General features: G+C 35.7%; 1 protein-coding gene across 2 annotated transcripts in view; it reads right to left on the bottom strand.

Annotated features, from left to right (window-relative positions):
- The window catches only part of LOC138709028 (RNA-binding protein 42), a 221,845-nt gene extending 199,605 nt beyond the window's left edge, over positions 1-22,240 (bottom strand). For both annotated transcript variants that reach the window (XR_011334812.1, XM_069839498.1), the window contains exons 1-5: positions 21,995-22,240; positions 16,982-17,277; positions 12,225-12,429; positions 11,405-11,724; positions 6,610-6,804 (exon numbers count right to left, since the gene is read on the bottom strand). Coding sequence is in view for 1 of the 2 variants with exons in the window: in XM_069839498.1 (XP_069695599.1) it covers positions 6,610-6,804; positions 11,405-11,724; positions 12,225-12,429; positions 16,982-17,277; positions 21,995-22,047 (1,069 nt within the window). In the remaining variant the exon portion in view is untranslated. The remainder of the gene's footprint in view (positions 1-6,609; positions 6,805-11,404; positions 11,725-12,224; positions 12,430-16,981; positions 17,278-21,994) is intronic.
- Between the last annotated feature and the right edge of the window lie 1,136 nt (positions 22,241-23,376).

Genomic DNA, 23,376 nt, shown 5'->3' with positions numbered 1-23,376 from the left:
ACCCCGGACCTTCCAGTCCGTGCCAGCTGCTCTACCAACTGAGCTACTCGGCCGCCTATTATAAATAATAGAGGAGATAAACTACAACCCTGTCTCACTCCTTGATTTATTCGTTTCCATTCTGAATATTTGTTTTCAATCCTAACCTGTATATGATTATTATTATTATTATTATTATTATTATTATTATTATTATTATTATTATTATTATTATTATAAATATTGTAAATAGCTGTTATTAATTGATTTGGAATACCATCATGTGCTAAAATATTCAATAATTTGTTTCTATCTACTCTGTCGAAGGCTTTCTTCATATCAATAAATGCCAGATGGGTTTCAATATTAAATTCTCTATGTTTTTTGATCTAAAGCTTCAGTGTAAAATATCCATCTGCGCGTGATCTGCATTTTCAGAATCCATTTTGTGCTTCATCCAGTGTAGTGTTATAAAATTGGTTCAATTTAATTTTTAATAATTTGGTATAAATTTGTAGCCAGAATTGAGAAGGCTTATTCCTCTAAAGTTATCACAGTTGCTTATAACACCTTTTTTGTGTACCGGAATCACTATTGCTCTTTGCCAACTTTCTGGTGGAGGATTCTCATCATTAAATATTCTGTTTAAAAAAAAGTAAAAATTTATTATTAAAAGATAATTTTGCAAAGTTTACAAACTAAATTTGAGTTATAATAAAATTATTTTGTAAAGTGATAAATAAATAGGTCATACACATAAAAATATTTTCTTAATTTATACTAAGTAAAAGTATAAAATTAATATGTTAAGGGGTCTGGCAAAATGCACATCATATGAAAGGGATCCTCGAACTCACACACTTTAAGAACCACTTTAAGCAAAAATGTAAAGAAGAAAGTTTGGAAGATCACATCTTTAAACTCTGGATCAGTTCTTGTAAAAGTTAAGAATACTCTGCTTAATATACATTTTGTGATATAAGCATTAATGGTTAGCAAAAGTCTAGTGATTCGTCATGCAAACACTTCAAAACACAAGCAGAAGGTGGACTCTAAAAGAAGCACACCCGGTATAATGCCAATGTTTAAATTCAATTCAAATACTGTACCAGTCAGTGTTAAACAAATTAAAAAGGCAGAATTAAGATTATTAGAATTTGATGTTGCAGAACACAGTCTGTCTTTGAGGCTTATGATACTCTCCCAACTCTATTGAAAACAGTTGTACCTAATAGTGAAAATGCTAAGAATATAGTGTGGATGCACTAAATGTGAACTACTTTATATAAATGCTTTGGCTGTAGATTTACTCAATTAAAAACCCTTCAAAATACTCATTTTTCTTTAATTATATTATTTACTGTGGAGTCAACTGACATTACAGCAAATAAATCTCTAGCAGTAGTGAATCGTTACTATGATGATTTCACAAAATCAGTGAATTCTTTTTTAAATATCACTGATGTTAATGCCGCAACAAGTTCAGCTTTGAAGATACTAGGCCTAAAGAATTGTTAAACAAGCTGAAGGCGCCTCTTGCAAACTTATTAGGCTTTCTTAAATCATTAAATAAATATTATATCACCAAATGCATATGTCACAAATTTATGTGCAACGAAAGCATGTAAGAAACTATCAAATTCATCAGAAGGACTATGGGCAGATATTTAGTTTCATACAAGAGAAATTGAAAAGAATAACAAAATTTAAACAAATTCAGAAACTTTTAAACTCAAAACCACACAATTTTGCTGAGGTTAGGTAAAACTTATTGACTCTCAATGAATGATGCACAAAGAATAGCAGAACAATGTAATGTTTTTGTTTCATACTTCAGCTTGAATACACTAAAAGATGGTATTGAGCAAGTCAAATCAGCTTTAATTGCATTCATCCTACCAATAGCTTTAAATCTAAATTTAGATTACCAAGGCAATGAATATGGTCTTCACCTTCCAATTTCATCACTAGGAAATAAAATGAAAATGGTCATGAAAAATTTAAATTATGGTTTATTTAACGACACTCGCAACTGCAGAGGTTATATCAGCATCGCCAGTGTGCCGGAATTTTGTCCTGCAGGAGTTCTTTTACATGCCAGTAAATCTACTGAAATGAGCCTGTCACATTTAAACACACTTAAATGCCATCGACCTGGGCCAGGATCGAATCCGCAACTTCGTGCACAGAAGGCCAGCGCTATACCAACTACTCTACCAAGGCCGACAAATGGTCATGAAAACTCAATATGTTGCAAATACACCAATTGAAAAGATAAACCCAGCCGACAGTAGTCAGTTTTTAGACATAGAAAATGTAGTATATCTTCCTTTCCTCCTCCAATGCACACATTGCTGACTAGTAACATAATTCACTAATCAGACTCGAGATGTATGCAACAATTTTTCTTCCTCTGACACATATCGTCACGTAAGATGTACTGCCTAATAAAGTGAGAATATACTGTATGTATCAGCCATAACCTCAATCAGACGTCAGTATATATTATAACAGGGTGTAAACCATACTTGGGCATCATGCCTCAATTGAGAATTTGTGCCTCACTGACCTTCACAGAGCTTATCGCTCTGAGTGACATCATCTTCACAGACCCCTTTCCTCCCTCACGTAGCTCCTAGGCATGGGCAGGTTCTATATCAGTTTCATAACCAATATCAGTGGTGGCATAATGGCATTATCAAAGTAGTGTGTATGCGTTAGAAAACGATTATTTCATGAGAAATGGGAGGAATAGTTTTTTTGCTGTTTAGAAGGGGAGAACATACGATGTATGTTATGCTCGACAATCCTATTAGGCATTAATAAATTTACTATACAACGACATTACTCCTTATGTCATAAAGAACATGCTGAATTAGAAGGTAAGACAAATTAAATGTTATTTTTCGTACTATTCCAAAGAAAATTTATGATCTTAACATTTGCATAGTATACTAAATACAACATTATACCTTAAACACGATGCATTAAAAGGTACGAGGAAGTTGTTTGTACGTATTATTTCCAAAAGAAATTTATAAAAAAATATCAAATGTGCGTAGAAAACGAAATATGATTTTCTGAAATTATTTTAGGTCGAGAACATGCAAATCTATTAAGTAATCTTGAGAAATGCCAGAATATTCAAGAAAATAAACGTAGACAACGTGATGGAATATTATTGGCTAGTTACGCAATTTCTCGCCTGTGATTTAAATCAATTCAATCATGGAGAAATAGTAAAGAGGTTTATGATTAAAGCTGCCGAATTAATTTTCCAAATTGAATAAAAGTTTTCAAGTCTCTCACGTTAACCAAGCGCTTTCCTAATAATTCGCCACTGACCGCCTTAGTGATTACGATGAGGTGACGCAGGTCACAGCAGTTTATATTTCCCATCCTACTCTGCAGTCTCCTCTCCTAGTAAACAAACTATTTCAAATCGAGTGTCTCACGTAACCGAAAATTGTGCCCATGTATGGTGTAAACGATATAAGCTGCCAAAATTATATAGACTGTACATCTTGGTCTACTAAACATCATGTGTAGTGAAATTTTGTCTTTTCTTCTATTATCGTTTTTAATTCCTAAAATATCATGTTGTTTTTATAAGTGATAGCAGTCTAATATTTACTGTTCGAGTAAATATGAATGTCATTGCCAATGATCTTCAGTTCAACACATGCTAACACCATCACAACAGAGTACCATGATTTGTAAACAAGGATATCACCACAGTTGCAATGTACGTGGTGGACCAAAGTAAATAGTGGTGATCTACTACCATTTCCAAAAACGTTTGAGTCACATATAACATTTTTCTAGGGAAATCACAATAGTTAACGAAAAATTTATTATACTTTTTTGTTCAGTAATTTATGCTCTATTACCATTATTTTTTAGCAGTTTATATCATTTACACTCTGTATAATATGTGTGGTCTAATGCCTATTCACTTCACTTGCGTGATTCGGGTTCCACATACTGCGGATAGGTGGCAGGACTGTGACCCATTTTCAAGTTGGGCCACATTATGCATTATGAGTATCTGTGAAGAGTAATTTCGTGTATTAGGGTGAGAGTATGTGTAAGTGTAGGGAATGGGTGAGGAGGATGATGATGGTAAGGAAGGGAGAAGGTGAAACCCGGTGCCAGTACATAGCCTACTCCTGTCGAATAGTGCCAAGGGGACAGCCAGGCTTAACATCCCCATCTAACGGACCAATCACTATAAACAGTGACAGGATAAATCGTGAAACAGCGAACGCCAGTAGGGGAAGTTATCCCTACCCTCGCCGCTCGGCACCTCGCTCGCCTGCTCTCTCTCTCTACTATCTGTCCCGCTTCTGTGGATCACTGTCTACCGCCTCGCACGTATTTCATATTTTACAACACAATACTTTTTTCCTTGAACTAACGCGTACTAATACACAACACAATCAAATTATGCATTACACAACAACACATCACAAGCAAATTAGGGCGCATTAGACAACAGCCACATGTAATGTGGGTTTTTCATAAAACAACACTAACCTATTAACTTTGCACTGTCCTCGAAGTAACAAAATAGTCACCAGAGCCTCGTCTGCTATAATCCATGCTCCTCACAGTACCTTATAGTATCCGCCTTCAATGACACGGACACAATGAAGCTTTACCAGCGCGCGTTAGCACTTATGCCACCCCCGCAGTCAACCCCTACCAAGCTAAATTCACCAGCCCGCCACTTTCTACCCACGCTATTCGGTCATTGTCCCCCGCGCCATTCCATCATTGTCTCCCGCTATGAATCCTTGCACCAATCGTATTTCTGCAATACGTTACGGCAGTTCCCTTGAACATAAATAGATTCATTTTCCCTTCTACCACCAACTAGCCTCGGTAGCCAAGAGGTCTAAAGCGTGACCAAAAAGTGTGTGAGCGTTTCGTTAGGAAAATACCCGGATCGAATCCTACCCACTGCGAAGTCATAAGAAAAAAAAAAAAAGAGAGAGACATGAAGCAAGGAACAAAGAAGGAGAGGCTGGAGAGAGAGGGACAGAGGGTGGCAGGACGAAGTTCCTGTTTTGCTTCGTAGATGTCGCATTCATTCTTTTTGTTCCACTTTCCTCCGCTAGATGTCAACCCCACCCTAAACCCCTATTTCCACTCTTTCCCGCTGGAGTGTGTTGGGAGCTTGTAGGGGAAAAGTGGAAAGGGGTCGTGGGCGGAGCTTAGCGTTTGCTGTTTTACGATTTGCCCCAGTGACATATGCCTTCTCTTCATATGCACTGTGAAGAGATTTGGGATTTAACCCAGGCATATTCGTGCACAATTTAGTAATTAGAAGTTGTGCACTGCCATCTCTTCAAGTTGGTAACCAATTGTTCGAATGCCTATTTCAAGCGCCACAAGAACTTGAATGAGAAATACATTTGAGAAACGTTTTTGTAAGCTGCTTTGGTTTTGATAACGTCAGTTCGCATCATAAACTTCAACAGCTGAAGTTCTAATCCATCTCGCCTTCAAGAGGAACAATCCAGTCTTTTGTTCGCATTCTCTATTCCCCATGAGGTCAAGACATGCAAGCAAACTCCTATTCTGACTTAGCATAGAGGGTGGTAGATATTTTCTCTGGATATGTTTCGACACACTGGAATAAAATGTGTCTCCAGGAGTCCTTTTCCCCGCACAGTGAACAAAGGCGCTCTCCTTCCTCGTTGAAAATTTTATTATCCTTCCATACTCTTAGCCACGCCAAACCTGCTCTATTGTTTTTGATAAAAGAATTTATGTAGTCATACCTCCCCCAGTTAAGCATGAGATTTGATTGTAAATGTAGTGAGAATTTTTCCGAACATTGGAGCTCAATCTCTTCCCTCTCGATATCAATTAAACGCATCTTCACATTACGCCATACATTTCTTATATTATTTTCTCCTTTTTCCCATACCTATCCCATACAATCCACTATAATTATATGCCTGCTTTAATATACAAATAAGAAATTATATATTGCATGTTTATACATCGTCATCTCAACTTCATCGTCCTCGAAATATAGTCATCATATAATAATATAATGCCCACATACTTCAAACTTAAGCTAAAACATCTCTACTATATACAGGTGAGGAGGCGAGACCTGGCATGTGAGCTGTGTGAGAAGGGAAAGCGTGAGCTATCACAAAGGGAGTCCACACCTGTGGAGTAATGGTCAGCGCGTCTGGCCGCGAAACCAGGTAGCCCGGGTTCGATTCCCGGTCGGGGCAAGTTATCTGGTTGAGGTTTTTTCCGGGGTTTTCCCTCAATCCAATACGAGCAAATGCTGGGTAACTTTCGGTGTTGGACCCCGGAATCATTTCACCGGCATTATCACCTTCATATCATTCAGACGCTAAATAACCTAGATGTTGATACAGCGTTGTAAAATAACCCAATAAAACAATAAAATAAATCACAAAGGGAGTTTCTTTCATGATGGTTAATATTATACGAATCTACCGACATGGAAGTTCATCTCAGACTAAAACCTATCTTCCCCCTCCATTCCCACTGGTGATATAGCCATGGCACATGATAAGGTCACAGGACAGGTCTTGCCTCCTGTATTATATTAGTCTTAAAAAACATGGAACATGTACTTACCATTCATCTCTTTCATTGCCTTGATGAAATCTTGTGGATCCTTGAAGCTCACGAAACCAAAACCTTTAGTTTTGTTTGATCTCTTATCACGCACAACTTTAGCCTTCATGAAAGACTGGTATTTACTGAAGGCTCTGGTGAGAATTTCATCCGTAACGTCATTACCCAAATCACCACAAAAAATTCGGAAATCATCTGTAAGGAATAATACCCAAGACATTAATGAAATCGGAAACTAATCTACTAAACTATATTAACATAGAAAGATGCTGAACAGCTTTAAATATTTAATTTCTTATATAAATACTAGCCATACCCGTGCGCTCCGCTGCACCCGTTAGAAATAAATATAATGTAATTACATAATTAAAATAGGACATTTGATCCAGGGAACATTCGTGTTTGATAGAAGAATAAATCGTTTATTATGTTACTTAATTTAAATTGTATTAAAAAAATTAAAATGCGATCATTTTGATCCAGAGACCACTCATTTGGTCATAAAAATTATTTTAGGAAATACAGGAAACGAATGTACAGAATAGCCTATCAAGTTTTCTGTGCATAAGAAGCTATTTTAATCTTACCTGTCCTTGATTCAGAAGTTACTGTAATAACATTATAGCATTATGTCCATCTAGAGAAACTACACTTTCCAATGGTGAATTAATAATTAATTATACAAATCGGTTAATTTAGCTTCCGATATTACTTCATACAAACACAGAAACATTCTCTGTAGGCTATGTTTCATACCTTTCGATTGTTGTTGTCCAAGGCCCCTTACAGACGAAGTCATTTGTTTTTTTATTTCATTACACCGCCTTAGATAGCGTTGTTATTGTAATTTTGAAACTCATTTATCTCATTAAATATCAGTCCTATCAAAATTTTGTATAGAATAAAACTTAACGGAAATTATTTTTAAAGAAACTTTTGTTATGTAATATTTTTCGTGAAAATTAATAATAAGGGAGATATTTCGATTTATGTAATTCAAGCCCTCTTATAACCCCCCTTTTAAATAAAATATTTTGAATGCCATATAGCCTAAATCCTAAGTTACAACGAACTTAATTTATATTCCAATTTTCATATAAATCGGTTCAGCCATTATCGCGTGAAAAGGTAACAAACATCCAGACAGACATACAAACAAAAATTTCAAAAAAGCGATTTTCGGTTTCAGGACGGTTAATTATATATGTTAGGACCAATTATTTTTGGAAAATCGAAAATTACCAGAAAAATGTCGCATACAGATTTATTATTAGTATAGATTACATTGCACATAGATAGGGGAATTGAGGTGTGGGTAATTAAGGCTGGTTAAAAAATATTAATCACCAGAAATGAAGTTCATGACAACTGCTAGTTTTATGCTTTCAGACCATAAGAGAAATGAAGAAACTATAAATAAATGAAAAGTTAGACCAATCACAAAACTTATAGGTAATTGCAGCAAAACTTCGATAAGGTATAGAAGAATAAGACTAACAGGATTCCAAAAGAAATAATTATTATGAAATTTCAATCCAAACGTACAAATATGGAAAGACAGTTAAAAAGATGGTATGAAACAATAATGAGCTAAATGATTAAAAAGTGGATAATACTGTAAATGGCAGATACATTGTGGCCTCTCAAGGATTGCAACTAACATAGGCCTACCATTTACAAAGTACGTGTAGGTAGTTCTGGGAATGAAGAAGGAGATGGAATAGTTAAAAGCAGCTGATATATGGAGAAACCTTCTGAAGAATATTAACATATGATGAAGTATAATAAAAGTGATTTAAAAGAGAGGAAACAATGGTGCATTGTGAAGAAGAGGTGTAGATTGGATTTTCAATTGCTTATTTTATTTGGTAAAAACAGATTATCTTATTCGAAGAAATTCAAAATGAAAACTATTTACAGTCAACTCTGGATATAGTGAACATTCTGCTATAGTGAACCTAAATCATTGGTCCCGACCCGCATACATTAAAAAGTACATTAATATTTATGTTTATAGTGAACCCTCGTTTCGGTTATAGTGAACCTTGTACCCTCACAAATTCTTATTTGAAGTCAGACCTTCCTGTATAAAATTGAAAGGATGTGTTGAGAACAGCATTCTAAGTTGCTTACTCTTTTAGTCAAAGGACAAAGGTAGGATTAGTGATTCATAGACAATGAGCTGTACTGTAAATCCAGGCAACGTGTGACGACCTTGCCTCACTCCATAGTCGAAGGTTGACATTCTGTTCCAAGGCACTCTACTCTACTGTCATTTCTAATCCTCCATCGTCAAAGGGTTGCCTTTTGTAATCAGAAATATTCCTATTATGACGGATAGCATCGAAACAACGGAAAATGAAATTGCCTTCTTTTATTAAAAGGGGAAGGACATTATGTCCAGAGCATAAATGGAGGTAAGATTTCGATGGTTTTCAAACTCCATCAACTCCTCCCAGTTTCCATTAAGTGACCCAGGAAATTCCAAGGCTGAGTACGCAGTCACACCATAACAGCGTTTGTCATTTCTACCTGAGCAGTCTGTTTCTAGCGTTCCAACAGTGAATGTAATGTATAAAAATGTCTAAGCGTAAAGTGTTTTCTTTGGGAGATCAGGCGCATATTATAAATGAATCTTTGAAAAATATTGGAGTGCAAGAGGTCAAATGACTTTATTGTCAAACGCCTGGCATTATAAAACAACAACAACATATTATAAATTATAAATGACATGTTGTTGTTGTTTTCTAATGCCAGGCGTTTGACAATAAAGTCGTTTGACCTCTTGCACTCCAATATTTTTCAAAGATATTTCATGGCCAGCCACTGAAGCACAGATTTTGAGGTGTTCCGAATCCATTTCTTGGTTTGAGTTGCACAATGGGCACTTAGGGGACTGATATATTCCAATTCTATGCAGGTGTTTGGACAAACAATCATGGCCTGTTGCCAATCTAAATGCAGCTACAGACGATTTTCGTGGTAAATCGGCAATTAACTGTGGATTATGATGCAGAGAGTTCCATTTTTTCCCTTGAAATTGTGTTATCAAATTTTGTTTGTTGAAGTCTAAGTATGTAGATTTAATAAATCTTTTCACAGAGTAATACATAGATTTAGTAACAGGTCTGTAAGTAGTAGTGCTGCCCTTCTTTGCTAAAGCATCCGCCATGGATAAATATATAATAGGATGCGAAACTGCGGTCAACACCATCTAGATTTGGTGGTCTGAAATAAGGTGATCAGCGCCCGACGTCGTAGGTGGTGAATATTAGAACTACGTGTTGGGTACATTACCGAGAGTTCTCTATTTATCCTTTCGAGATATTGCTGTACGGGAGAGTCGAGGAGGAAGATGGCGGACTGAAACTTACTAATAAGTGAACATAAAGTGATACGTGTGTGTGTGTGTGTGTGTAAGCAGTGTATGTTAAACAGTGATGTTTATGGACGTTGTAAAATAGTGTTGAATGTATTGTAAAGTAATAGTAATATAATAAATTGAACTATCTAAGTAGTTCTTGCAGACTTTTCCATTGTGCTGTACAATAAATACCCAAAGAATACAATCCCAATTATCTAACCTTTTGCTTTATTTTTTGTCTCTGTCTGGTTGTATTTTAATCGGGTAGTGTAAAACACATCGTCTCTTTTATCTTCCTGTTGGCTCCAGTAGGAATTTTCAGTAGAATATGCTGTGAGGAATAAAACTGTAAATGTTTTATTTTAAATTGGGTTAGTTTTGAATATCAGTGAGGGTGGGAGGGAATACTTTCTGCACAGTTTAACATTTTCGTCACCAGGTGCGCTGCTAAATGCATGGAGTAATTACTCTTTTCGCTACTTGTTGCGCTGCTAGATGTAATAACGGCTCTCCCAAAAATAGATGGCAGCAAGATCAATTTCTACAACAGCGCCTCTAGTATGTGTTACGGGAAACTCATTAAGTTTCGCATCCTATTATATATTTATCCATGCATCCGCATTCTCGTTTCCCAGGATTCCACAATGGGATGGTATCCATTGGAATACAATTCTTTTATTGAGTGATATTAATTGAGAGAGCATTTTAGTTATTTCTGCTGTTTGAGAGGAAGGTGTGTGTTTAGAGACTATTGATAGAATAGCTGCTTTGGAGTCTGACAATATACCTGCATTCTTAAATTTATTGATGTGGCATAGAAGATTCCTGAGACTTTCACATATTGCAATTATTTCTCCATCAAAACTTGTTGTTCCATACCCAAGAGATCTATAAAGTGAGAAGAGACAGCACATAACACCTACACCGGCACCTTGTTCTCTGGTGATCAAGGATCCGTCAGTGTATAAATGAAGCCAGTTTTGTGAAGAGTACCTAATATTAATTGTCTCTAAAGACAATTGTTTTAGTATTTCAGTGTTTACTTCTGATATAAGTGACATTGAACGTGGTCTTTCGCAAGTGGACATGGGTCGACAGCATAGTTTAAGCAAATCAACTGTGAATAAATTATACAGTGTAAATCCATTCCACAAAAATGAAATATTTTATTTTCTTGTCCTTGTTTTCATTCATTTCTGTCATTTAAGGTTAGGGGAAAGACACTTCGGATTTAGTGAACCTCGAATATAGTGAACGAAATATGCAAGTCCCCAGAGGTTCACTATATCCGGAGTTGACTGTACTTCATGCAATTTATAAATGCCAGGTGCATTTTATAAAAGAATGCAATCAATAACAATTAACTGTAACAGTTACATTTGTTCATATAATGGGCAATAGTTATTTTCAACAGACAATGATCATATTTACCATCTTCCCACTCAAGAAGAGAATTATCTTCCCAAATCTGGCCACCAGCCATGCGTATCATTTTCTTATTTTTTTTCTCCTTCTTACGTCCTGTTGCAGGAGAATCATCTGTGTTTGTTGACTGCTGCGTTCCTGGTCCAACAGATACCATCACTGTGCTTGCTTTCACCTTCTCAGCCATGTCCCTCGCTCGTGACATCTCTGACGGCAACATTGGTGTCTTCTCCATAATACCCTTCTTCTTGTTGCCTTTTCTCTGTTCCTCTGCCTCTAATTCTGCCTTGGTAGTAGGCTTTGGAAGATACAGCTTTGGAGTGGCACTATTAAAAACATAAAGAGGAACAGTAAAGAGACTCAGATATTAAATAGAAGTAATTGTTAGTGTCACGAAGGATCATTTATGCAGATAAATAAAGTTTATTCAAACACACAAAATATAGAATGTAAACATATAATCTGTTAAACTTAATACACGTACAACAACAACAACAACATTAACAATGTTTCAGAACATTAATTTCCATGTCATATATATATATATATATATATATATATATGTCGTTCTCCCCCATTTCCCTTCCATCCCCCCCCCGTGTGTTTGTTTGTGTGTGTGTGTGTGTGTGTGTGTGTGTGTGTGTGTGTGTGTGTGCGTGCGTGCGTGCGCTTATATAAATCTTTACTAACAGACCATAGACTATCACTTTTATTTGATTTATTTGAGAATCTCTGCCAAGTGTTGTTCACTGTAACATCTTGATAGAAAGTGAAAATATTTCACAGCGTAGAAGAGATCATAAGAAGGTAGCCAAAAAGTCCTTACCTTACAATAGCAGGTATCTGGGATGGTGTTGGTGGCAGAGGTCCAGGTAAACGCTCCATTGGCATCACTTGAGGACCAGGTGCAGGACCAGGTGGTCCCATAAATGGAGGACCTGGACGAGTCATGTTAGGAGGCCCCATAAATCCCGGAGGTGGAGGGCCACCCATCATTGGTCCTGCAGGACCCATGCCAACTCCTCGCATAGCTACAATAAACATAATAAGAAATATAAGAAATATTAGCAAAAAGAAAAGAGTTTTTGTTAATAAATTACTACAATGATTACATGTAGTATAGAATATATAGTAAGATGTTATGAATAGTAAAATATAGTTAAGAGTGGTTTCCTGGAAAACAAATGTAACAGGATCACCATTAACAAATGATACGCAAATTGTACATGATTTTGGTGACAATAAATATACAAATTAGTGTTGTGGGACTTAATCGAATAATCGATCAATTTGTGTTGTATGATTAATCGATAAAAATATTTAATCGAATAATCGAGTCAATTAAAATTAATTGGTTGTAGTTGATATTAATTATTATTTTGTTAATACAAACTCATACTAAAAATTCCGACAATATTTCTCTCTCGGAAAATGTTTACTTAAAAGTACAATAGTACTGTTATTTCCTAACTGTAAACCAGGTAGCATAGGGAAAATCTTTGCACAAACACTTCAGAAACAGATGAAGATATGAAGACAGTGACCTAGTCTACCTCTATTGAAAGTCGAAACACAATGCGAAACCCTTATTAAGTTTTATGGTTTTCCAAGGAAACTTCTATACTGTATTTTATTTCATGGAGTGCAGTTTCACAGAAAGGACTTTGCCGACAGACCTTCTACTGCCCCCTGCTAATTGGCTGTCATAAATAAATGTCTTCCTTACTGTGACAGAAATCTTGTCTTTTCCTGTCAGTAACCAATCACAACCCTCGTTCAGAAGAATTGACAGGCTCCAGTCAAATCCACGTGGAGGCAGAGTTGCCGCATTTTTTCTGAATTCCAAGAATCCCGTCTCTCTTACTGTCTCATTTCAAGGGTCACCAGGATTGTGGCAACTGTGCAATGTTTGGACGAGGGGACAGGATGGAATTGTCAGAGGTGTTTGTGTAGGAAGTCATAAAATCTGTAAGTGGGTGTTCAAAGGAGCCACTGAACTGCACTCCTTGAAATAAAATGGAGTCTACCTTGTTGTCAGCTCATCTTCCTAGCATATGAATTACATACTTTTCTGGGATTCGTCCCCCTCATCCTTTATAAAATAGCCATGTCTACACTGTGTGCAAGTGAGAGCATAACTACCTTCTTCTCTTTCTAAAATCTGGTACAATTACAATAGAGGCCAGTCTTCTGTTTCGATCGCTGTACTTTTGCAGTTACAGTTTCTGTACTGAGTTTATATATGAAGATTATGTGTTTAGTTTTATAAAGAAAAGAAATCAGTTTTCTGTGGTTTATGAAAAGTGTAAACTCCTTTGTCATATGAGAGTTCGAGAGGTAAACTCGGTGAAACATTTGGATTTAAATTGAACGATCATGGAGAAGTGTTTGACAGATAAAAAGTTTTTTCGTGTTTAGTGATGCAGGAAACATTGTTACTAAACGTAGAGCAGCACTTAATTCGGAGCATATGAATGCACTCACATGTTTAAAATCATGGATGAAGCAGTATTAACTAGGTGAGTCTTCATACTTTTTGTTATTTATGTTTATCTCAAAAATTCCCGGAGAAATTAACACAGTAAATTATAAACCTCATAATAAATATGTTAGTAAGTAATTAAAATAGTTCTTTTGTAATATAATCTATCGATTAATCGATTAAATTCAAATAGTTAATTGATTAAATATTTTGATCGATCAACAGCACTAATACATATACACAATAAAATTAACAAAATAAAAAAAAAAAGACACAGAAGATATTAGTCACCGAAGCCAGGTCACAAGTAATAACAAATAGCAGGCAAATAAAGCATTTTTGGATGACCTCGACAAGCCAAGTCCAAGAAAATTCAAAGAATTCGAGAGCACACCAACAGCACTATATGGAAGCTTTAAAATTCTTGATTGAAATTTTACCTCTGTACATAAAAAACAAATTATAACAACAATTATGGTGCAATATATTTCATACTGATACATCAAGTAATACACTGTTAAGTTTTGTGAGGTAAGTGGTTTACCAGTAAAAGAGGAGATGGAACTCCACTAAGTAATTCTAGTGCTTAGAAGTTACGGTACGGTATTTTCTTTTTTTTTCCTCACACTGTACCAATTTTGATACCTTCACGGATATATTTATTGGAACTCAGAAATATCGGAATGGATCAGATATAGGTATCACCACTGTTCTTGAAGGATTGACCTTTAATTCACTGTCTAACTAGCGAGCTCTTCAGCTTATTGCCTTCGTTGCAATAAACCTCCCCCCATGTCCACATGATGCAATGGAAATAAACACCGCTCTCTGAATTAAATTCCACTGCACGTATAATACAGTTTTGAGTTAATGCAATCCCATAGCGATAGGAGAAAGTCTTATAATCATTGTATGCAGGTGGAAAGCAAGGTTTCTTACCAAATAATCTCCTTATGTACAGATGTCATCTGAAGATTTTCACAAACAAATTAACGCCGAAAATTACACTACATGGCTCCGTACCATGTTATTACCTAATTTACTTCCTAATGCCATCCTAGCTGTTGACAACGCATCATATCATAGCACCCAAGTAGAAAAACCCCCAATATCAAATTCCTTTAAAAAAATCACATGAAAGCCTGGTTAACAAGACATCATATCCCATTCGATGAAAACAGCACTAAAAAAATTATATTATTTAATTAAAAAAACATATTTGATTGACCGGATATTAGCTGAAAATAATCACAGAGCCTTAAGACTTCCAGTTTACCAAATTCAGATTTGAATCGTATTGAATTAGGCCTAATTTCGGGACATGTCAAACAGTGAGTTGGTAATAGGAATGTGACACTTATAATAAAAGGCATCGAAGACCTATATCAGCAAATCAGCCAGAAAGCATGGAAAGATATATGCAGTCACGTTGAAAGAAATGAACTGCATTATTATGAGAAAGATTGTATTGTGGAAGAAAGAATTCAAAGAATCGTAATTGAAGACAATGGAATGGAAAGCAGTGAAGAAGATACAGAACATGAGAAGGACCAACAGAAGACATGTCAGGTGTGGAAGAAATAGAGGACGATTAATTTTTGGTGTAGATAAATGTACAATATGCACTGTTAGGTCTATAGTGTGTGATATTGCGTGTGATTAAAACTGTGAACCAGAACCAGAATGGTGTCCATTATATTTAGTAGTGACTGTACTGTTACTGTTTCAATGTGCACGTATTACTGGTGACATCAGAGGTAATATACCTCAAGGCATGTGCCCATTATGTGGACAGAGAGAAGATGACATTCACATCGTTCTTGAATGTCAACATACAAAAGATATACGGATGAAATTTATAAATGAAAAGTTCCTACAAATGAATAAAGAAATAGCTATAAGAAAATTTATGAATAATAATAATAATAATAATAATAATAATAATAATAATAATAATAATAATAATAATAATAACACAAAGTTACAAAAGCAATAGGTCTATATCTATTTTTGGCTAAAAAAAATTAAAATGGAAAGAATAAAAATGAAATTGCTATAATTGAATGAAATAATAATAATAATAATAATAATAATAATAATAATAATAATTACACAAATATGTTTATACGCTTGTTTTTGTGTTATAGATGTAGAATTATGCATGGAAGAAAGTATCAAGTGTTGCAGTATGGAGAAATTGGAAGAAAGCCAGCATTTCTTAATAATGAACAAATACACTGAAACTAAAATACCGGAGAAAATTGCTAAAATAAAAACTAAAAGGAAGGAATTATTAAATGAAAGTAAAGTTACTGATTCAATTTCGGCATTTTCTAGACTCACCGATAATAAAAATTTTTGACTTGATTAGAAACTACTTAGCTATATTTTTTATTTCTAAATTTAATAGTTTTGAAGGTACGACAAAAGAATAGTATGAAATAAAATTAAGAAATGAAGGCTTACCAACGAGAGAGAGCTTATATGAACTGTATAAGTATTTCTGTACCGAAAGAGGAATAGAAGAGACTAGAATAAGGGAAGATTTATATATGCTAGCTGCACATTGCAGATTGAAATGTGAAGTACAACTTAGGTAAGTGAACAAATACTAATTGTAACAACTTACTAAAATGAGTTGAGTCTTGCACAAAACTAGACGCAAGTGCAAGATAACTTAAAACAAACAAAAAACATCTTATATTAAATATTTAAATTGTATTATGTTAATTGTATTAAAAAATAGTTTATCTATGTGTAAAATTATTAAGTGTATAATGTAAGATTTCAAATGATTATATGTATGTACTTTTTTGTCTGTGAACTACAATACTGTATAATAAATATCATATCATATCTATTAGTGACATCATCCTCCAGCAGATTCGATAACATAAGCAACTCGCATCTATGCTTTCTTGAAATACTTTCATCCTTCTAGAACAGTGGCGATACATCTAACTCGATAGTTTGTTTCTCGAAACAAAAACCATAGAGAAAGTGGGCATGATTACTAGTACTGCTGTTAACTAGTGGAGTTCTGAACTCCTTTACTGGCTTACTGACAGATACTATTAAATGTCCTGGTTGCAAATACTTACGATGTCTAATTGGTGGACCTCGTTGAACTTGATGAGGAATAAGCAATGGTGGAGGAGGTGGTGGCGGTGGCGGAATTCCAGGAAAAGTTGGTACAGATGGTGGCATCATTGGTGGATATCCCATTGGAGGACATCCTGGAAATTCAGGTCCTGGAACAGCTGGAGGCAATGTCTGCTGCTCCTCCAGACGTCGCTGCACTTGCGTATAAGTATTGGACCCAATGACTGGTCGTGGTGCCACTGCTGGTGGAGGTGGTGGAGGAGGGAGAACAGGCAGAGCAATTTCTGCTTCAAACCTACAAGTTACAGTTAGCAATGAGTCATCTACATTATAAATTTTTGATTAACTATTTACATTTAGTACAACAAAGTGTCTAATATTGCTGTAATATTGGGATTATCTTTTAACTGTCCCGGAGAGTTGTAGCTTCCGGCTCCCAGGCGATCTTGTGACTAACACGCTGATGACGCAGTTCCCAGTTGATAGTCTCAGTGTTAGACCGGCTGTTTTACGGGATGGATGCATACTCCAATGCTCTTTAGTTTCTGAGCTGTGCTTAATTATTTGTGTGAAGTTAGTGATTAGTGTATGAAGTGTTTAGTTCCAATGCCATTTTCATTATGTTAGCATGTGTATATTTATAATACTTACACAAAATACAGAAAATATTGTGCGAAAATGCAATTCAAGTTCCAGCAAAAATTTCCAAACAGACCCGCACCTTGCATAAAAACAATTAAAAACCTAGCTAAAAAATTGAAAGAAACAGGTTCAATAAATGATCGTAAAAGACCACATAAGAGCTGAAATGGAGTCAATCAGTGCTGCTGAACTTGTGAAAGTTAATAATAATTTTATAAGAAAGTGTCAGCAATGTGTAGCAGTCAATGGGGGACATTTTGAGCATAAAATGTGAGCTGGGTAAGTACAAATAATTGAGGACCATTTTTGCAAAACTTGCTAACTGAAAAAACTAAATTTTACAGGAGAGACAAAACACTATAGTAAGCAAGTTTTGCTGTATGACTCACTTATAGCAGAAAGCAAGTTTTGAAAAAAACGATCACACTTTGACACACTACAATGAAGAGAAATAACCCAATTTCACTAAGACGCTTTGAACATCATGTAGAGGCCTGCCTTATGTTAACGAATCCATCAAAATCTCAATTTTGCAGTTAGCAAGTTTTGCAAAAATGGTCCTCAATTGTACATTGCTTGCCTACCAGGCAAACAATGGGTGCATGCATAGTCGGAGACAGTCGCTCTGCAGCCGCAACCAGAAAATTCCAATTCTCCGGGATAGTTAAAAGATATTCCCTGTACAATATCTCATACAGTACCTTCAATTACCACAACTTCTTCAGTAATTAGCCATAATATGCTGTTGACTCATATATACTGTTTTTGTACTCTCAATGAGACAAGCATGGAAATGTGGGGTTTAGGATTAACACTCATATATATGATATGTATTACGTCAGTTTTTGACAGCTTACGCATAACACAGAAGGGTTATGGCGAAAATATAATGGGGGACTGTGGTGGATTTGTCTCCACAATATCATATATCATACATGAACTGGGTATTGTCTTTACACATAGTGCAAAGTGAGGTTCATTTTACGTGGAATCCTTTTATTATGGACCAAGCGGCAGCAAAATTGTGCGCTGTGCAAGCGACCTTGACCTTCATGTGTCCTATACAAAATCTCGAGTTACAACATATCTTGACTCAGTTGAGTTTGAGGTTCACTGTCGTGTACGCATATTTTGTGAGAAAATGACATATACTATTGAAGAAAAAATTATATATAGTGAAATGTTACGTAAAGAAAAACAATTATAGCAAATGTATTCGTAGATTTGTGCGCAAATTTCCCAATTCAATGATTCCTACACAGTCTTGCATTTCGAATTTAATGAAAAAGTGGCATACAACAGGTTCAGTTTGTGACAAGCCTAGAGAGTGTAAATGACATGTTTTAACTGCAGAAAAACTTGAAGATATTAAAATGCGAATATAATTAAGTCCAAAGAAATCTCTTCATCACCTAACTCAAGAAACAAACATATCCTGCGGGTCAGCTCTCAAAGCAACCAAGTTAATTAAATTCCGACCATATAAAATATGGTTTGTGCAAGAAATCAAGCAAATAAATTTTGCCCCTAGAATATGGTTCTGTAATTGGTTTCTTGAAAATGTTTACAATGGTCACCTTGATCCACAGCTAATGTTTATGACTACTGATGAAGCCTGGTTTTATCTCAATGCTCATGTCAGTTCTCTGATGCGAGCGATATTGGAGTGATAAAAATCTGCATATTGTACAGCAAGTTCCATTACACAGTGATAAAGTTGGGGTTTGGTGTGCGGTTAGTGCGAGACAAATAATAATCGGGCCAATATTTTATAACACAACTGTGTATACAGAAGTGTATGTGAATACAATACTCCATTTTTCAGCGAGCTTACAGACGAATAAAAACAATACTGTTATTTTCAACAGGACAATGCTACCCCACATACTGCCGAAGATTCAATGGATAGGCTACCATAAAGGAAGTTTTCGAAGACCAGATAATAAGCATAAGTTTGTGGCCCCCTAGATTCCCTGACCTCAGTTACTATGATTTTTATCTTGGGGAAACTTAAGCATAAAGTGTATAAAAATAATCCCCATACTTTAGAACAACTGAAGGACACAATATGACAGGAAGTGACAAAAATTACTCAAACTGAACTGCGGGATTCATTTATTCATTCATTTAGTGTTCTGCCCAAGGGCAGGTCTGTCACTGTAAACCCAGCTTTCTCCAGTCTTCCCTATTTTCTGCCTTCCTCTTAGTCTCATATGACCCATATATCTTAATGTCATCTATCAACTGATATCTTCTACTACCCCGAACTCTTCTCCCATTCACCATTCCTTCCAGTGCATCCTTCAGTAGACAGTTTCTTCTCAGCTAGTGACCCAACCAATTTCTTTTCCTCTTTCTGATCAGTTTCAGCATCATTCTTTCTTCATCCACTCTTTCCAACGCAACTTCATTTCTTATTGTTATCAATATCCTTCTGAGTCCAGAGACAGTTGTTTTATTTTTAAAGTTCAATATAATTCTATACTTCAAAAAAAAAAGTCATTGACATGAGGAAAATGCTGAAAAATTTCTACAGGTTGGTTAGGGAACAAATGCACGTATATTATACTATACTTGGGTCTCTACATCTTATATCATAATCATGTATAAAATATGGTAAAGTATGCTATACTTTCAGGACTGAGGAGGATAAAACACTGAGAGGTCCATGAAGCAATAATAGGGAAACGGACCATTTCCCTAATAATTCGTTCTGGACCTCTCGCATATTACACTGGCAATTAGTAGATGGGAAAGGGAGACGTGACTCCATTAGTGTAGTTCTTCTGGAGAATGTCCCTTCCCCCTCTCTACTTACCAACATACCGGTAACATGCGAGAGGTCCAGAATGAATACTGCCTAGAGAAATGGTCCGATTCCTAAGCATTGCGTCCTGGACTCTAGAATGTTATATTGGTAACAAATATGGAGAAAGGGACTACAAGAGTGTGTTAGATATAGGCTACAGGTAAGTATCAAAATATTCTTATGTTGAAAGTATTTGTGGTTAACTAAAACCACTTGCTTATCACTAATACAGTATACATTTCACATAAGTCACACAGCCTCCTTTAGTATAGTTTTTCTGCTTTCAGGAACAATAACTTTGTCAAAAATTTCTGATTTTCTATTATACATAATTAGATTAGACAAAGCCTCCAATGTTGAATAATGGCTTTAATGATTATAAGGAGAAACTAGCCTAGTGCACAAGAAGTTTAAGTATGTGATTGTGTTGTAGTTTTGATTCAGGGAAATACTCATCTTTTACGAAAATACTACCGTGGCTCACTGAAATAGCCTACCTATAGCACCTTATATATTAAACTGAATCTGCACACGAAAAATCCTTGGTGAAGGTTACTTATTCACTTGGTCCAAGAGGAAATTGCTTAAATATACCTTGAAAATGCCTAGGATTCATTCATTCATTTATTTTATTCCATAGATCTTACATGAGCAATGAAGCTTTAAGATGTGGAACATGTCAACATTTTACAATATTACAATTACAATTTTTACAAATTTTTATAGTTTTACAATTCAGTAATTTTCTACAATTTTTACAATGTTGTACAATTTTTTTTTACATTTTGGCGAGATGTAGTGAGATGAAATGAGGTCCGAGGATTCGCCAAAATATTACCCGGCATTTGCCTTTTCGGTGGGGGAAACCTCGGAAAAACCCTTCCAAGGTAATCAAATATCATATTGAGTAATATGGAGTTGTGTTATGCTAAGTACGTGAGTGTCGAATGCACATTTCATTTTGGCGGGCGTAGGTTTGTTGTGTGTTGTGTTATACTAAATACGAGAATGTCGAATACACATTTCATTTTGGCGAACGTAGATTTATTCTGTGTTGTGTTAGAGGGTGAGCCACCGAGACGAGGGAGATCAGTAAACAGAGAGAGCAGCTGCTGTGCGGCGAGAGTGGGGATAACTTCTCCTACTGCAATTCTGTTCTTTCAGATTTAGCCTCTGGTTTATAGCGCCTGATTGGCAGTGACAAAAGTGAGTAATATTCGTTGGCGGGTAGATGCACTACTTTAAATAAATCCCTTACAAATTAAACAATTTTCACTTGCAAAATCACCTGAACTTTCAGTGCACTAGTTTCGCCGGGAAAAAAAATGTATAGCCTACTAAATGAAACTTTGCGTATTTTGTTTAAATTAATAGCAATGTGCCTATTTATCTTAGTTCACAAACAGCAATCAATTTAATAGACATCCAACCTTGCCTAGTAGCTTCCTTAAATTTTACGCCTGTTTGTGTTTCAATGCAATATAACCCACCCTAATTATAACAAGAACAACTTTACGAGTATAAATGTTGAGGTTATGTCAATATTTTAATAAGTTTTTACCTGTTCATCTCATCCTCCATGAGCTTTAATTTCTCATCATTAATTCCCGACATTTTTCACTGCTTCACTAATCTCCTGTCATCCAAAATTGTAAGTGAACGATATACAGCCTACAAACTTCGTATGCGATTCATAAACATAAACTTCAAACCACCATTTTCTTCATTTAAAAACATTCGTGATCACTGATCAGTGCAGCAACATCATCTTCGTTCTGTACTTTTTGAGGTTTTTGTACATCTAATGTTTTGTCGCAGCGATCCAATATACTGTGTGCACTGTGCTCTCTGCAACGAGCTCTCTGTGAATCAATGTTGCCAGGAAATTTCCTGCAATGTGTAAAATGTCATATCTTGGAGGGAAATAGCGAAAAACATGTAGCAACAAGAGAGAAATTCTTGTCATCAGGGATGATTTCCCCCTGATCACATATATAACAGATTGCTCAGCCTATAGGCTTTGATGGCAACAACTTTTATCAATTTGACTATGCTGCCATCTAGATACTGCATAAGAAATCAGTTATAACTCTCATTTGAATTCCATGGAGCAACTGTACTTCCATCTAGTGGTCATTCCCAATCGACGGTGGCGATCCTGGTGGTTGTTCTCTTTCACATGTTGCCATTTTTAACATTGGTGATGGGCAATTTGTTATATAGTGATCTGGGATGATACATTTTTACGTAAATATATTTACACGATTTTCTATGCGGCAGCATTGAGAAGTGGCTTCTGGTGCTGAACATACTGGTAGACCTCATGGTGGTTCATGCCATAGTTCAACAATAGTTCACTTTCCACATAGGCCTACTCCTCCACCTTAAGTTTGTTCTGCCCCTGATCACATCAGTGGCGTATACTGGTTAAAGGGTTTGGGCTACCACTGACCCTATTATTACACAAAATATATTTTAAAATCTCTATAATAAAATTCCTTACATATTTTTGTGAATTTCAGACGTCTTCATTGGGACGAAAATACGTTGATGAGTTCGTCATTGAAATTATAGTTGGGCCACTTGCAAAGTTTCTGTAGAAATGACTTTTCAATGGATATTAGTGCCAAGCCGGATAAACGTTCTTGTGTATGAGTTGATCTACAGTAGGATTTTATTCTCTTCAATGCAGAAAATGTTCTTTCTACCGATGCTGACGTAGCTGGTATTGTCAGAATTAATGTTGCCAATTTAAGGACTTCAGGAATAACTTGGTTCAGCTGGTTTTCATATATGGCAGATAATATTTCATGGATAGGTTTGTTCGAAAAATCAAAGACTTCTGCTGAATATATTACACTTAATTCATTTTTCAAACGTACTTGATCAAAGTGACTGTTATAGGACTGAAATAATTTGTTTAGTGCCTCATTCGGGAGGTTT

The sequence above is a fragment of the Periplaneta americana genome, chromosome 11, assembly GCF_040183065.1.
Source record: "Periplaneta americana isolate PAMFEO1 chromosome 11, P.americana_PAMFEO1_priV1, whole genome shotgun sequence".
Classification (NCBI taxonomy): domain Eukaryota; kingdom Metazoa; phylum Arthropoda; class Insecta; order Blattodea; family Blattidae; genus Periplaneta; species Periplaneta americana.
The sequence above is the reverse complement of the archived record's forward strand: the minus strand, read 5'-3'. Positions and strand labels throughout refer to the sequence as shown.